This window comes from Mya arenaria, chromosome 4 (assembly GCF_026914265.1).
Source record: "Mya arenaria isolate MELC-2E11 chromosome 4, ASM2691426v1".
Lineage (NCBI taxonomy): Eukaryota > Metazoa > Mollusca > Bivalvia > Myida > Myidae > Mya > Mya arenaria.
The window spans coordinates 77,493,365-77,510,240 of NC_069125.1; the positions used below are offsets into that span (position 1 = coordinate 77,493,365).

Sequence of the window (16,876 nt, forward strand, 5' to 3'; positions counted from 1 at the left end):
CGAAAGACGGATAAAATTACCGAAAGACGCATGAAAGTTACCGAAAGACGCCTTCTACTGCATTTATTTTATTGTTTTTATATTAATATTATACAAATACATTACCAAACAAAATTTTAGAGAAAAATATTAAAATATAATGATGAAATAGGCAGTTGAAATTTCAGTGTTCGAGATCGAATTCCGCGTGCCGACTCGCCAACCGAAAGACAGATAAAAGCTTCCAAAAGTATAAACTACTAACACCATCAGTCATTCGAGATGCAGTTACCAAACAGTAAACAACAATGAATAGTTGGTATTAATCAACTTGAACTTTGTATAGTTGCTTGTCTAAAATATTAACTAACCACCGAAAGGCCCAGCTTTGACGTATTGTATAGTTAATAGCTGACGAGTGGACCGGGTTGTTGTTGAAAGATACGATAGTTAATTTAATGCCTACACCTCTATGCTCTTACTGAAGAGCTCAGCTATCCTCTGAGGCATAGCAAGTTGAACCTTCAACAATCTTTCAGAGAAAGCTCTGTTTTCCTGTTTGATGTAGTTGGAGCGTATTGATAGCTTGCACACGCAAAGAAAGAAAGTGAACGTACTTCTACCAAGAGTTTCAAGAGTTTATTGGCGAGTCGGCATGTTTGCCTTTGTCATTTACAAACTATCTAATTATGGTCAAGACACAAAGGTATATTGATTTATAAAGCAATTATGTGATAACATTACATACGTATATGTTCACAAAAGCAATATCAAGAAAGCTCGGCTATCTGGTATTTAATAATTGATAAGCATTTTAATTTTGAAAGTTACATTTCTGTGTTTGATTCAAGAAAGCCCAACTTTCTGTTAATTTACTGAGATCATCGACAAAGCAGTATATTTAAAGAATTTCAAACTCATTTTAAATAAGTCGATCATAAGCATTTAGCCAAAAGGAAAATTACTTATACAAAACTTCTGTTATAATTAGTTTGTGATTATTTATTTGGAGCTTAATCACAATCATTTGGATACTATCAAAAGGTTAAGTAACCTTGAGGAAAATTATTACATGGTTTATCTTTGTAATTTATTTAAGATGTTTGCCATAAATCTGATAAAATAGTGTACAGCCGCTCGGTACACTCCGCACACGTTACACTAGTATAATATAATCCTTTTTAGTATAAATTCCTATATGATAACAATTAGATCTGATGCACACACTTGTATCATGTCGTTGTTTTGATTTTAAGCTGTAATATACCACTTATGTTGCCTTAATATAAATTGATTTAATTATAACTTTTCTTTAAACTGTGTGCAACAAAGCCGTAAAAAATATTTGATATACATAAAAAAGTTCTGACTGGACATCACTTGTCTAAAATTGGATTTCATGTCGATTCCGTACATTTTTCTTAAGTTTTCTATAACTTCTTCATTTTTGATCAATTTAAATAAAATTTGAAATATAACCCCGTTATGAACCATATTCTAACCTGTATCAACCCGCACCGTGTCAAACCGGGTTAACAAAAGAGTTCAGTTGACGTTTCTCGCGTTAGCAAACTGCACGCCGCAAACACCAATCTCACTAACTACATGTAGCGTTTGAGTTTTTACTTACTTAATGATCAATATTCTGGAATTATGTTTATATTTCGACTCGGATGTCCCATTTCCTGAATTTTGAAATTTAACCGTGACAAGAGTACAGTGTGCCATATACCATTGCTTGATGATATGAGACAAACTACATAACCTATTGCCGAATAACCAGAACTGTGACAACCTGGTATTCCGGACAGGGATGGTCCTATATATTGTGCTTACTTTGACACAGTCGTTTTCCGGACAGAGGTTGTCCCAAAGATCTTGCTTTCCGTGACAACTTGGTATTTTTGACGCAGTTGGACATATAGACGTTCCGTATCGTGCCGTCCTGATATTCTTGTCACATGTGTTCCTATAGACGTTTCTTACTGCGGCAATTTGTTATTCTGGACATAGATGATCCTATGGACATTACTTCAGGTGGTCTGGTAGATGGTGTTTACTGTGGTCATATATACGTTGCTTAAAGGGTGCCCTATTATTCTAGAAAAGAGTTGTTCCTATAGACGATGCTTAAGTTATGACTACCAGATATCGTAGACACTTGTGGTCTTTTAGACGTTGCTTATTGTGACAACCTAACATTCTGAACAGTGGTGGCCCTGTAAACGTTGCTTACCGTGGCAACATAATATCACGGACAGAGGTGGTCTTATACACCTTGATGTATGCGACAACCTGATATTCTGGACAGCGGTGATCATATTGACGTTTAAGTGGCTCTATAGAAGTTGAATAATGTGACAGTCTGGTATTTTGGGCTGAGGTTTTTCTATATATGTTAATTATAGCGACACCCTGATATTTTGGACAGACGTGGTCTTAAAGACGTTTATAACTGTGGCAAACTGATATTGCTTTTTGTGTCCACCCGAAACTTTGGACAGAGGTGTTTCGATCAATAAACGCTGCTTTCTGTTACAACCGTGACTTTTTATGGGACGAATTCATGTGAAGTCAGTTGTTCTGGAAGGAGATCATTCGGCTTGCCATAGGGAAAAGAAAGATGGCCTCTAGCAGATATTTCTCGTTTAAAAATGAACGACATGCCCGACTGTGTATTTTCTACTCCTAGGTTATTCGCCGAGTATTGCCTCTTTTATAGGAATATGAATTCAACTGAGTCAGCAAGATTTTGAGGACTGGACCGGAAATGTGGGAAAGAAACTTTGCAATGAATTTTATCCCAGGCAAATGTAAAATGACAAGAATCTGCCCCTAGATTGAACACAATAAACAAAGCGATATATGTTTATATATGTAGCAGTGAAATGACATTGACTTAAGCATTATCTAAATAATTAGATAATTAATGACTAATTCATATAATTGTATGTCTGCAGTTTTGTCATTTGGAAACACAGTATGAACCGTTATGCATAAGATTTATCATCATCAAATATCTGATTAATTAGAATCAATTCGCCTCACGTCGCTGCGGTATAATTCCGTTGCCCATCATGTGGCCATGCCCACAAAAATTGCCAACGGAATTATATTATGTTTATCTAATCATATTACATACGGCGTAATATGTGTAATACACAAGGACAAAACTTTAAATTTCAGCTAATGTTGCTGCAGCACATAATATCAATACTTTCAAGGCTTGACTGTCTACCGCTTTTTGCTAAGAAGAAACAGGCGATTTTTACTTGTCTTACAGTGGTTCACTTACAAGTCTAATGGTTCACTTCGTCCGTCGCCCGTCCATGGTACAGTCCCCAACTCCCACTATACTTTCAAGTTTTATTGAAAGAAGAAACAGAACCGGAAATGGCAACTGTACGGTAAATGGAACAGGAGTCTTCTGTGTGTTTTAAACTCATCTATGTTTTTCCAACCTCATATAACCGCTGAAAAATCACATAACCGCTAAAAAATGGTGGTATGTATCCTCTTAGTGAATCGCGATCGGCTCAACTTTCTTCTGTCAAAAATCAAGCTCAGACGTCCTTGACCTTCATTGTTTTGACAGAATGAGGCAATGTTTGACAAAAATTTGCTTCTAATTTGTGGTGTGTCTACAGCCGTAGCTGCAGCAGTTTATGTCTTTTGGGGACCGTCACAGAGAAAAAAAAATAAAGGTTTGAATACTGAAAACTTTCAGCGGTATCAGGACATTACGGACATATATAACGGACCTAGTCCACCTAAATGGCCGTCAACCAGTCTTTTGACAATTTTTAGACTATGGCAGACTGGTGACGTCCACCATCCCAGCAAAAAGTAGCAAACGGGCCTTGCGCAGAGGATCCTCGCGGCCACAATTTTTAAATTATCTTTGTTATAAATTCAAATTTCTACGAAAATATCATTGCCTACTATCAAACACACATTTATTTATGTCATTATGCCAAAAAAACATGTTCAGATACCATAATGCACTTACATGCATCGATTGTATCCATTAATCTGTAAATCTAGGACAAATCTGACAGGTTGTGTACATGTATGAAACGGGGTAGAGGATTTCGAATATTTTGGTCGTTAATAGGCTCGGTTAAATAACACTATTAAAATGCAACTATTTCAATGCGCTGAACGCTAACGTGTTTGATGGGTCAAGTTGGGAGAAGTTCATGATGATGATGTTCGTGATGATGATGATGATGATGATGATGATGATTAGGTATCACCATTTTTGAACACTGTTGCGTTGCTCTGCACAATACATAGAAGAGGGAGGATAACTGTGACTGCGCACAGGGTTAACCATCATTGACGGATGGGTACAAATTTATTCGATAAAAATCAACATGTATATAAAATGGTGGACTGCTACGCTCATTTCGTGACCCAGAGTATATTTATGTGAAAATAACGACTCTAACGACAAATCCAACCCAGTTAAGATCACTGTTAGGTACATTTGTAACAATTATATCATTATTAATCAACATCGATGCATAATATTACTATATATTCTTTCGTCCAGTGTTAAATGGTAGAGAGTTGTAGCGTTACAGGGATACACATGAAATGTCAAAATAATAAAAAAAGTATCCCTGATCGCTCATTATTGTAGCTAATAACGGACCATATTTGGGGACATTCCGTACCATATTTTGTGACATTTACGGACCATGATTCATAATTTTACTTACAATTTGTTTTAACTTTATAACGTACCATGCTGCCTATAATTACGAGCCATGATCACAACTAATAAACACTTATTAAATGCAACCAATATTACCAGGTTGAAAGGTTTACAAATATTGCATCAAACAAACATCGCTCTTTAACCTTTAAAACTAATAAAGTGATTGGCTTTAGCGCATGTATACAAGTTTGGCTGACATTGCCCATTAGCCGTGTATATGCATTTGATCGCCTCTATCGTCTACTGGATGTAAACGTACTCCCCGCATTTCAAAAGAGTCATTTTAATATTTCAGTTCTGCATTTTTCTATTTGTAAACATAGTCCAAATACGTTGGTGGATTTTTTAAAGATATTTGATATGGCAAATCCTTCACATACAAATTGTTTTGTACCAAGAGTGAGTGGTTATTCCAATCAGGATTCCAGTAAATGCATATTGCTTCAAAAAATATCATAAAACAAAAACAAAAAATGAGATAATGTTATTTTATATTAGTTCCGTACACTAATAAAAGATATCCAACAAATAATTATGAGTTTGATGTGTTTTATTCTTTCATACTGTCAAAACATAACGATTTATGTACTTGACTGGCACCAGCAAGGCTGCGGTTCACAGTTTTACAACAATCGGAACTCCTCGGGGATGGCCTAGTTGTTATGATTGTATTTACGAGGTCTATCTCGAAGTTTGTCGGAGAAAGCCGATTTTTTACGATTGGCATAATTGTTGTCTGTGTCAATCAAGTTTCGTTTTATTTGAAAGTTAAATCCTGTGTTTTAATGCATTTAAAGCTTGTTTTGTGCAAAAATATCTTTGCACTGACATGGTAACGTATGAATATAAACCTTTATTATCTATTTCAAACATAAACTACTTCTCTAAATACAATTTCAATATTTTTCAAAACCCCCCTGTTTTTGCACAAACCTGTTTAGACGTTAGGGATTAGAAGAATCCTGTATAACATGTCTACTATTTTAGACTATTTGTAAACAATATCTCAGATGTTTATAATATAGAAGTACAGCTAAGCATTTTGGGTGTTAAATTTCCAGTGGAAATATTGTCTCATTCAATAAGAAGGTAAATATTTATACTGCCAAACACAGGTGTGATATTCCATTGTGACATAAAACCTTGAGGCTGATAATGGAAAATCCCCCAAATTAATTGATAAATAAATCATCAAATATAATTTGTCAGATCACTTTAGCATTAAAATAAATAAAAAATAATTATTTTAAGATTTAATTTTGATTTAAAACAATAGAAATAAAAAAATAAAGCTGAGAAAACAATGAATAAATTCGCTGTGAACCTCATACATGTTCTGCATGGTTCCGGTCTTAAAATCAACGGTGGGCTTTTTAATCCAGATAGGTTTTTTATGAAAGGGGTAATAAAATTTAAATCGATCCAAAAAAAAATTATCCTTCAATTGAATGAAATTATGTGATTTCAAAGTAATGGCACAAGTCCATCTTGGAAATGCATTGACAGATAAAATCAAGTAATTTAATATTTCATCATTGACACCATTTATTAGATAATTAAATTATCTGTAAAAAACATAAACACATAAAAAAGATTTAGCCACAATTATTGGGAGTAATATTGATATAAAGGTCATATTGCTTTATAAATTTACTCTTTTCCAATACCCCCAAAAATGCCTATATATACAGATAAGGACTGCTTATTAGTAAGTTGCCTATTGACTGGGAGGTGTAATCTGGCCACTTGTCAGACTTGGCCACTTGTCTATGTGCTAAAGTGTTAAATAAGAATGCAGGAGTTGTATCTTACATCCTCACAACTTTTTCATCATATAAACTGAAAAGATCTAGTACAATGTCTTGCGTTTGTTGTATTCAATGTTCTAAAAAGAACTTTGACTCTTTGGAATTTCACAAGAATTTTTCACAAATAGTTGGAAGGCATTTGGCAGATGTCATATCAAAATGAGCATTCATATACATACATATATTAAAATATGAAGACAATGAGGAGAATAAAATTATAATTCATGGTCCGTTACATTTCTCTAGATGGTCCATGATGTCCCCAAATATGGTCTGTTATGTCTGGTCAGTAATGTTCATGGTCCATAATTCCTTTCAGCATGTAGGACCATAAAGCGAATGATTGATAAATAGATATGCCATGATTGGCCCTTCTACATATTTGAACAGATAATACAAATTATAATATACAGTACATTCAACGAGTTAGACACACTTTACTCTCTCACTATGAGGGATAAACTTGATTTGCATTGGTGTTGGAAAAACTTCAGATATTATTGAATTTATGACCCCTAGTCAGAACTCGGCGTCCATTGAGATAAGCAAGAAAGAAATTTTCTTGTTCAGAAGTTATTCGTTTATATCATTATGTGCATTGTTCCTTGTAAGTTCCTTACCAGTGTTGTATTTGTAAATGTGTGTATATACCCCAATTACATATTCTCTCGACTTGTTAATAATAAACATTGAATCATTGATACACTGCGTCTGTTTTTAGGCTTCTGAAGACAAAATTGTCCGGTCTGGACTGAATTTGACCATGCCAGACAGATTTCAGAAAATATTTCAAAAATCGGTCTGAAATTCGTTCATCCTTTTATCCAAAAGGCAAAGTCAGTAAAAATTGTAATTGTAATGGTTTGTCATTCACACCCTAATAAAAGTGACAAGATTACAACCATCAGATGAATGCAGTCCAATTTACCCTATGATCCCATTTTACTCTAAGCTTAGCTGGTTAACTAACTACTATGTTAACCACGTTTGCGTCTAGACTGGTTGCAAAATACCATATGATCGGAAAAATGATATTCAATAATTCTTGTGTGAGAACCTCCAAATCATGGCTGAAATATTTGAATTCACTACTAAAATTAATGAACCTTTGGGTGTTATAAGATAATAATAATAAGATATGCAAAATAAATTAATTTTGAAAATAATTATATGTGTCGGAATGATTAGAGTCGTAATTTTTTGCCTGTGTTTTTGGGGGTGGTGGGGGTGGGGGTGATGGTTCAGACTTTTAGAATCCCTTTTCCAAATGATATAAAACATATTAGCCCAGTGATTTACCCTAATTGCTTGTTGCTTCTTGAAGTGGAAGATATTACCTAATTACTAATTTACTGTATGGCTTTTCCAAAAAAATGATATCATTCTATTTAGACTGTAATTTTACTCAACAAAGTTGTAATTTGTCAAATAATTACACACATGTTTTTCCCCACTCAGCACAGAATCGACTTCTTTGACATTTAAATCATTAAGTCTGTAATTTTTATAAAATTATAGAAGGATCATCAATTGAATAGACTGACCTGTTTTGTCTTATTTGACAGCGCTATGCAAGGGACTGGAGAACCTTGGGAATACATGCTTCATGAACGTGATCCTGCAGTCGTGGGCGGCCACCCCGGCTGTTGTTAGCTGGCTCACAGACTTTATGGAAAAACACAGAGGCACTGTTGAGAGGCGATGCCTCGCCCCTCCACTCCTACACTCCCTTAGAGGTATAACATGGAGACTAAAGTCCATTTTGTGGTTGTAGAAGAACTGATATATTTGTCTATCTTCCATTTATGTTGAGCCTATATCTGTCTATCTTCCATTTATGTTGAGCCTATATCTGTCTATCTTCCATTTATGTTGAGCCTATATCTGTCTATCTTCCATTTATGTTGAGCCTATATCTGTCTATCTTCCATTTATGTTGAGCCTATATCTGTCTATCTTCCATTTATGTTGAGCCTATTTCTGTCTATCTTCCATTTATGTTGAGCCTATATCTGTCTATCTTCCATTTATGTTGAGCCTATATCTGTCTATCTTCCATTTATGTTGAGCCTATATCTGTCTATCTTCCATTTATGTTGAGCCTATATCTGTCTATCTTCCATTTATGTTGAGCCTATATCTGTCTATCTTCCATTTATGTTGAGCCTATATCTGTCTATCTTCCATTTATGTCAAACCCATTGCGCGTAATAACCACAGAAGGGTACAAGAAATTAAAAGAAAAAGAATGTACAGAGAACCTTTGTTTGTAAGGTTACAAATAAAACAATAATTGAAAAGTTATGGTGGTATAACATATATGTATCTTACAGATAGCTTTGTTTTGTTAACAGGCATAATAATTATGTATGTGGCCATGCTTTTAAGTAAAAATTGTTTTGGCATTCTTTATTGAGTAAATGTTGCAACTATGCATAGAAACTTCTGCATTACAGATTTTATCTTTCTGAATTACAGTTATCAACAATGAAATTGAGGACGTGGATGACGTGCATTCTCCTGCTGACATCATTGGTGCGCTGCGTTCACACCGCTGGATCATCTCCCATGATCAACAGGTGGGTGTCTGCCTGCTGTTCCTGCTCACATGCATTTTCTACTCAAGCATTTTTATGACCTCCTCATTCCATTAAATATGTATCACCTTGTAGAATATAGTTCGATAAGTACAAGTACTCAAAGGACATCAAACTATCAAAACATATACATTAAAATTAGGGATGCAAACGAATATTCGAATATTCGATCGAACGTTTGGTATTCGAATGTCAAAATAGGTATTCGAATATTCGATGTTTTTGTTGAAATAATAAATTAATACACTTTTTGCCTACAACTGTCATCTTCGTCTGTCTTGTTTATACAACGACCCCTAATGCCATAGGTGTGAACTTGATGACACTATACACGCGTCATATCGGATATATCACCGGGAACTATAAACAGTCCCCGTAATTTTGCATTTACTGGCTGTTAGACAAGTGACATAAAACACATTCCAATTATTTTGGGTACATTTAAATGACCATGCCAATTAAGGGTTTAAGAGATCGGCCTTTATACCAATGTTTTGTCTTCACTGCTAATCAAGCTTGGCGATATTGCTCAAATCGCCTTGATGATACGAAGGACATGTGCTAGTTACTGTTTCCATGTTTTCAATATAACGCTCTTGGGTACAAAAATTAGCTGAAAGTGTATGGTTTAACGTTTAAGGATATATGTCCTGTATTGTTGTACAATACCTAAGACAAAAGCGACGTTTAGACATGGTGTCGTTTTCTATAAATATTTTTCGTAAACATCAATCCCAGAACGAGGCTGCAAGTCCCACGTTGGCGCATATCGTCATTTAACCGGGACAAACGCAATTCCCTGATCTTATTTTGCATTTTTTACAAAAATGAACGCAGAGGTTTGTTTTTTTGTTAAAGATATATTGCTTTTTCTTGGGATATATTTTGGTAATGGGAAATTCAGAGGCTAATTTGTGGAACAATAAGGGTCCGTCGCGTGTACCGAATACGACCAGGAAGGGTAACAGGGCCCCCACTATTACTTTAGTGAATAATAATAGTTTACTACAATTCTTAAAGGTTCATTTTGGTGTTTGAATATTCGATCGAAAGAATTACCGAATATTCGAATATCACTTTTGCCATTCGTTTGCATCCCTAATTAAAATGCCAACTTCATCTCAATAGCTGATATGTTTGTATGTTATGGTATGTATATGTATTATACACCCAACAATAAATAACACTTGTAAAGCCTGATATAACATTAATCTGGTTAACTTGCCTTGTGTTCAACAGGATGCCCATGAGTTGTTTAATGTATTCACAACAACACTAGATGAGGAGAGTACACGGTTTCCAGCGGCCCCCTCGTTATTTGACCTTAATGCTATACAGGTAGGGATGATACATAATTTAGATTGTTCATTACTCTGTTCCTATTGGCTAAAAGTAAAAGTTTTAAACCCAGTACAGAATCTAATCACTAATGTAGTTGTGCACAACTGTGACTTGTGTATTGTAGCAGAAGGCTGGAAAAGTTGAGGGAGGGGGAGAGCCCGAAGAGGGTGCTCATCCTGGGGGCCTGCTACAGGGCAGAGAGCAAGACAGCCCCTTCCGCATGCTAATCGCCAGCCAGATGGAGTGTGTGGACTGCAAGTACCGACATCCCGTCAGATATGACATCAACAGCACTCTCTCCCTAGCATTCCCGAAATCTGCATGGGTATAGCTTGTTTTACAATGCAGGTTGAACAAGTTATTTGAATTAAAACAACTCTTCCTCATTAGCACAAGTTCATGTTGTTATGATGACAAGAAATTACAGATTATATGCAACTAGAGGAGGACTTGCTTTACAGAAGTTGTCTTCTTACATATCTTCCTTAATAATCTGGTATACATTGTAAACATTCAAACCCCTGTACATGTATATTTCATACATATGCTATGTATATTTCTTTTATATATGATCAATTTATAAATTTCAGAAATCAATAAAACTAGAAGCACTTCTACAGAAGTTTATAACATCAGAGATAGTACAGGATGTGAAATGTCCAGGTTGCAAGAAGATTCAGTCGCAGAAACAGAAAGACCATCCCGATGTACAGGGATACCTAGATGAGAGCCCTAAATCTTCCTGTCTCAAAAGGCTCACTATTGGAAAGGTATTTTATTGACCTTGTTATCAATAAACTTCACTAATGACTGGCCATGTTTTCTGAAAATATAAATTGTGATTTTTAGCTCTATTGGCCAAATGTGATATGGCACAGTGTCAGTCGTCCGTGAATCTGTAATCAATTGCTTGTGAAAGTGATACATTCTTTAGTCTTAATCAAACTTATAAAGTAGTAAGATATCCATGAGAGCTCGGTTCCTTTCTTAATCCAGCCAGATCCACCCATGCATGACTGGAATATGGCCCTTGTATTGCTGTGTATGATTTTAGTACCCGGAAGTTTTTTACTGACATGATATTTTCTTAGGTAGACAATTTTTTTAAAGAGAGTTGTGAATTATTGTAGTTGTTCTTGCCCTTTGGAAAAAACATGGTTCACTGATTGCTTACCTCTGAATGTGAGTTCAGTGTATAACCAAAACATCATCCCAGTAGAGCATTGACTGTCTAGGGCATCTTGACTAGAACTGTATCTCCAGTAAAACCAAGTATTAATTTCTTAGATCAATAAATATTTCAGTTCTATGTTTTGTTTAAATTTGGCTGAAAATTATTCATCAATAAATTGTTTTAATGTAAAACTGTTATGTATACTTGTAATGATGTGTCCTTGTTCCAGTTGCCGCAGTGCCTGTGTATTCACATGCAGCGCACACAGTGGCTGGACTGTTATGTATACTTGTAATGATGTGTCCTTGTTCCAGTTGCCGCAGTGCCTGTGTATTCACATGCAGCGCACACAGTGGCTGGACTGTTATGTATACTTGTAATGATGTGTCCTTGTTGCAGTTGCCGCAGTGCCTGTGTATTCACATGCAGCGCACACAGTGGCTGGACTGTTTTGTATACTTGTAATGATGTGTCCTTGTTCCAGTTGCCGCAGTGCCTGTGTATTCACATGCAGCGCACACAGTGGCTGGACTGTTATGTATACTTGTAATGATGTGTCCTTGTTGCAGTTGCCGCAGTGCCTGTGTATTCACATGCAGCGCACACAGTGGCTGGACTGTTATGTATACTTGTAATGATGTGTCCTTGTTCCAGTTGCCGCAGTGCCTGTGTATTCACATGCAGCGCACACAGTGGCTGGACTGTTATGTATACTTGTAATGATGTGTCCTTGTTCCAGTTGCCGCAGTGCCTATGTATTCACATGCAGCGCACACAGTGGCTGGAGAGTGGGATCCCGCTGAAGAAGTATGAGCATGTTGTCTTCCCTGAGACCCTGCACCTCGACGACTATGTATACACCAAGTGTGAGTCCACCACTAGGAACGGCTTACTTGGAGGAAAAGCTCTTTTTGGGTTTGTAAATTTCTTTCTTCCTATTTTTTGCAACTTTCGGTTAAACGTTCCCAGTTTCCTATGTTTAGCAGTATGATATCAGTTAATAATAATAACATTTTGATAGAAAAAAAACACTAATTTATTTGTGAGAGAGTGGATGATCATCGTTGTTTGATATTTCGATATGTACAACCATGCATTAAGTTTTATCATTATTTATTAACTGTTTTTATCTTAACAGTACAGCATTACCACTAATGTTCAGTTTTTACTTACACTTACAGTAACACTGTGGTGCCATTACCCACATCATCTCCCGTCACCTCACCTACATCGGGTCATGTCACGTTGCTACGGGCGCTGAACTACGACTCCCGAATCTCATCCCACGGGCTCTTCCTCCAGTCAACGCCCTCTAGTCCCAGAGCCCCTGCTGGCAGTGTGCACTCTGACATCAACCATAACAGTCCCAAGCCACAGGACTACACATACATACTCACAGCTGTGGTCGTCCATCTGGGGGATGTGTTTTCCGGACATTTTGTGACTTACAGGAGAAGTTGTGTGAAGAAGCGTGGTGAAAAGTACAGTTCACAGTGGTTATGTACATCTGACCATGCTGTCAAGGTGGTTCCATTTGACGAAGTTCTCGCAGCAGAGGCATACATGCTATTCTATGAAAGACATCAGTGAATGGTTTTTATGAAGCATTATAATTATATCCTTTTTAGCTCACCTGTCACTTTGTGACAAGGTGAGCTTTTGTGATTGCCTTTTGTCCGGCGTGCGTCGTCCGTCAACAATTTACTTAAAAGACATCTCCTCCTTAACCGCTGGGCCAATATTAATAAAACTTAATAGGGATGTTCCTTGGGTGGTCTTCTATCAAAGTTGTTCAAAGAATTCAATTCCATGCAGAACTCTGGTTGCCATGGCAACCAAAAGGAAAAACTTTAAAAATCTTCTTCTCCCAAACCACAAGGCTTAGGCCGTTGATATATGGTAGGTAGGATCACCAAATGGTCCTCTACCAAGATTGTTCAAATTATGGCCCTTGGGTCATGGGTTTTCTCTATATGTTTATAGTGAAAACTTAAAAAATCTTCTCCTCTGAACTTACTTGGCCTAGAGCTTAGATATTTGTCATGATTCATCGTCTAGTGGACCTCTACAAAGTTTGTTCAAATTATGGCCCTGGGGTCAAAATTGGCCCCGCCCCGGGGGGTCATGGGTATACTTGATATGTTTATAGTTAAAACTTCAAAAATCTTCTCCTCTGAACTTACTTGGACTAGAGCTTAGATATTTGTCATGATTCATCGTCTAGTGGACCTCTACAAAGATTGTTCAAATTATGGCCCTGGGGTCAAAATTGGCCCCGCCCCTGGGTGGTCATGGGTTTTCTCTATATGTTTATAGTAAAAAAAATCAAAAATCTCCTCTGAACTTATGTTGCTTAGAGCTTAGATATTTGGCATGATTCATCGTCTAGTCGACCTCTACAAAGTTTGTTCAAATTATGGCCTTGGGGTCAAAATTGGCCCCGCCCCGGGGGGTTAGGGTATTCTCTATATGTTTATAGTTAAAACTTCAAAAATCTTCTCCTCTGAACTTACTTGGACTAGAGCTTAGATATTTGGCATGATTCATCGTCTAGTGGACCTCTACAAAGATTGTTCAAATTATGGCCTTGGGGTCAAAATTGGCCCTGCCCCCTTGGGGGGTCATGGGGTTTCTCTATATGTTTATAGTGAAAACTTCAAAAATCATCTCCTCTGAACTTACGTTGCTTAGAACTTAGATATTTGGCATGATTCATCGTCTAGTGGAACTCTACAAAGTTTGTTCAAATTATTGCCCTGGGGTCAAAATTGGCCACACTCCGGGGCTGATGGGTTTTCTCTATATGTGTTATAGTGAAAACTTAAAAAATCTTCTCCGAAATCACAAAGACAAGTAACGTCTTAATTTAAACTGGATAACATATTTAGTACACATACCAATTTTCAATATGGGCCACATACAACAATTAATAACAAATATACATATATAGATACACACGTAAAATCAAGTAGTGACAAGAGCTTAGATATTTGGCATGATATATCATCTAGTTGACTTGTACCAATATTGTTCAATCTTTGGCCCTGGGGTCAAAAAATGGCCCCACCCGGGCGGTCATGGGTTTCCTTATATATGTATATGATGAAAACTTAAAAAATCTTCTTCTCCGAAACCAAAAGGCGAAGGCCTTAGGTATTTGGTATGAAGCATTGTTTATCGGACCACTATTAAGATTATTCAAACTTTAGCCCTGGGGTCAAAATTGGCCACGCCCCGTGTTCATAGGCTTAGATTTTCAATATTTGTATATAATGGAAGAATGTGCAATATATGACAGGTGAGCGATTCAGGGCCATTTGGCCCTCTTGTTTGTTTTTGTTTGTCTCATTATGAAGTTGAACAAATCAAAGCCACTGTGCCATGTAAACCCTTCCAGCCTTTTTTCACTTAAATTGTTGCCATTGGTTTGACTGGCTTTGTGAAAATCATGAATAAAATTTGTTAATACATGTATCTTGTTTGATTCTAAAACAGCTTAAAGTGTACAAGCATAACATCATAAGTTCACAATTGTGACAGAAGTTGAGTATTTCATAGAATTATTTTTTTATTAGCCACGAATTACTAACGATTCACCACATAATGATTTGCTATAGTTGTATAACGATTGTCCAAAGTTGTATAACTACTTGTATAAAGTTTGCAACACATTTATAACAAAGGAATCACCTCAGCTAATCTCAAAAAAAATATTACAAATACATGGATAATATAAAGACAAAATATGAAAAATCATATATTTACGGTCATGATATGCATCATCATATTTGCATTTGCGGAAGTAATTTAAAATACATGTATTTAAAAGTAATAACATTCAATCACGAACAATTAAACTATATGTCTGTCGTCTAATACATTGAATTGTTTACTGTATTATCATTAATACTGACATAATACATACTGTATATAAACTGGTATTGTTTTATTCTTCAAAGAAACGACAACTTGTACAACTAAAGCTTAAAATAAGTCACTTGTCCAAGTATACTTCAATTAGAAAGAATTGTCTTGATATGAATTCTTGTTAATTATTTGTTTGGCTTACTAATAACTGCGGAAGAAGTCCTTCAATCAGAAGGGGATTATTTCCACTAGTGGACCAAATGGTTATTATCGTTAAAGGTTGGTTTGAAACACAAAACCTGAGCAGTATAATGTTTGTTATGTATGGGGTGTTACCTTGTCAACACAATTATTCTCTCAAATTCATGTACAATATGCAAATATTGAGGTATATAAGAAAGACAGTGTACCTAAATCTGCGTGTTGTCATATAATGTTTCCTTCGCGCGTGTATAATTTGTCCTTCGTATAATTTACCGTTTGTATGTTTGATTTGTACTTTTGACTTTTAATATTATACCAACGAAGGCGTTATGTTAAGCAACTTAACGGCTTTGGCGAACCGTTATACAAATGTGGTGTGCAAATCCTTATACAAATGTGGTGTGCGCATCGTTATTCAAATGTGGTGGGCGAATCGTTATCAACCCCCGCCGAATCGAAGGTTTTAGTAGGGGGATATTGTTTTGGCGTTGTCCGGCCTTCCTTCCGTCCAGCCTTCCGTCCATCCGTTGTGGAACCATATCTTGGTAGGCATTGATCAGAAAATGTTCAAACTTGGTCAGAATGTTCCCCTTGATCAAATCTTGACCACTTGTAAAAGTGGGTCACATGGGGTCAAAAACTAGGTCACTTTGTCAAATTTTTGGAACGAACTAGAGGCATTATACATGGTCAAATATTTATGATACTTAATGGAAATGTTTTCCTTGATGAACTCTTGGACGTTTACAAAACTGGGTCACATATGATCGAAAATTAGGTCACTAGGTCAAATCTTAGAAATATCTTGTCAGGAGCCATATCATGGTAATGATTGGTCAGATTATGTTTAAACTTGGTCATGATGTACCCCTTGATGAAATATGGACCGCTTGTAAAAGTGGGCCACATGGGGTCAAACACTAGGTCACTAGCTCAAATCTTTGGAACACACATTAGAGGCATTATGTATGGGCTAATATTCATGAAACCTGATTGGAATGTTTTTCTTGATGAACTCTTTGACATGTTTAAAACTGGGTCACATGTGATAAAAAATTAGAAAACTGGGTCACATGTGATAAAAAAATTAGATCACTAGGTCATATCTTACAAAAATCTTGTCCGAAACCATTTTATGGTAGTGATTGGTCGGATTATGTTCATACATGTACGACTTAACACA

The 16,876-nt window shown here is 36.2% G+C and overlaps 1 protein-coding gene across 1 annotated transcript; it reads left to right on the forward strand.

The window, feature by feature from the left end:
- Positions 1-3,547: 3,547 nt before the first annotated feature.
- Positions 3,548-15,092, forward strand: LOC128232861 (ubiquitin carboxyl-terminal hydrolase 30-like). Its single transcript, XM_052946637.1, has 8 exons — positions 3,548-3,683; positions 8,076-8,246; positions 8,989-9,089; positions 10,347-10,445; positions 10,573-10,773; positions 11,039-11,218; positions 12,362-12,537; positions 12,804-15,092. The coding sequence occupies exons 1-8, from the start codon at positions 3,584-3,586 to the stop codon at positions 13,210-13,212; spliced, it is 1,437 nt and encodes a 478-aa protein (XP_052802597.1). The 5' UTR covers positions 3,548-3,583; the 3' UTR covers positions 13,213-15,092.
- Positions 15,093-16,876: the final 1,784 nt, after the last annotated feature.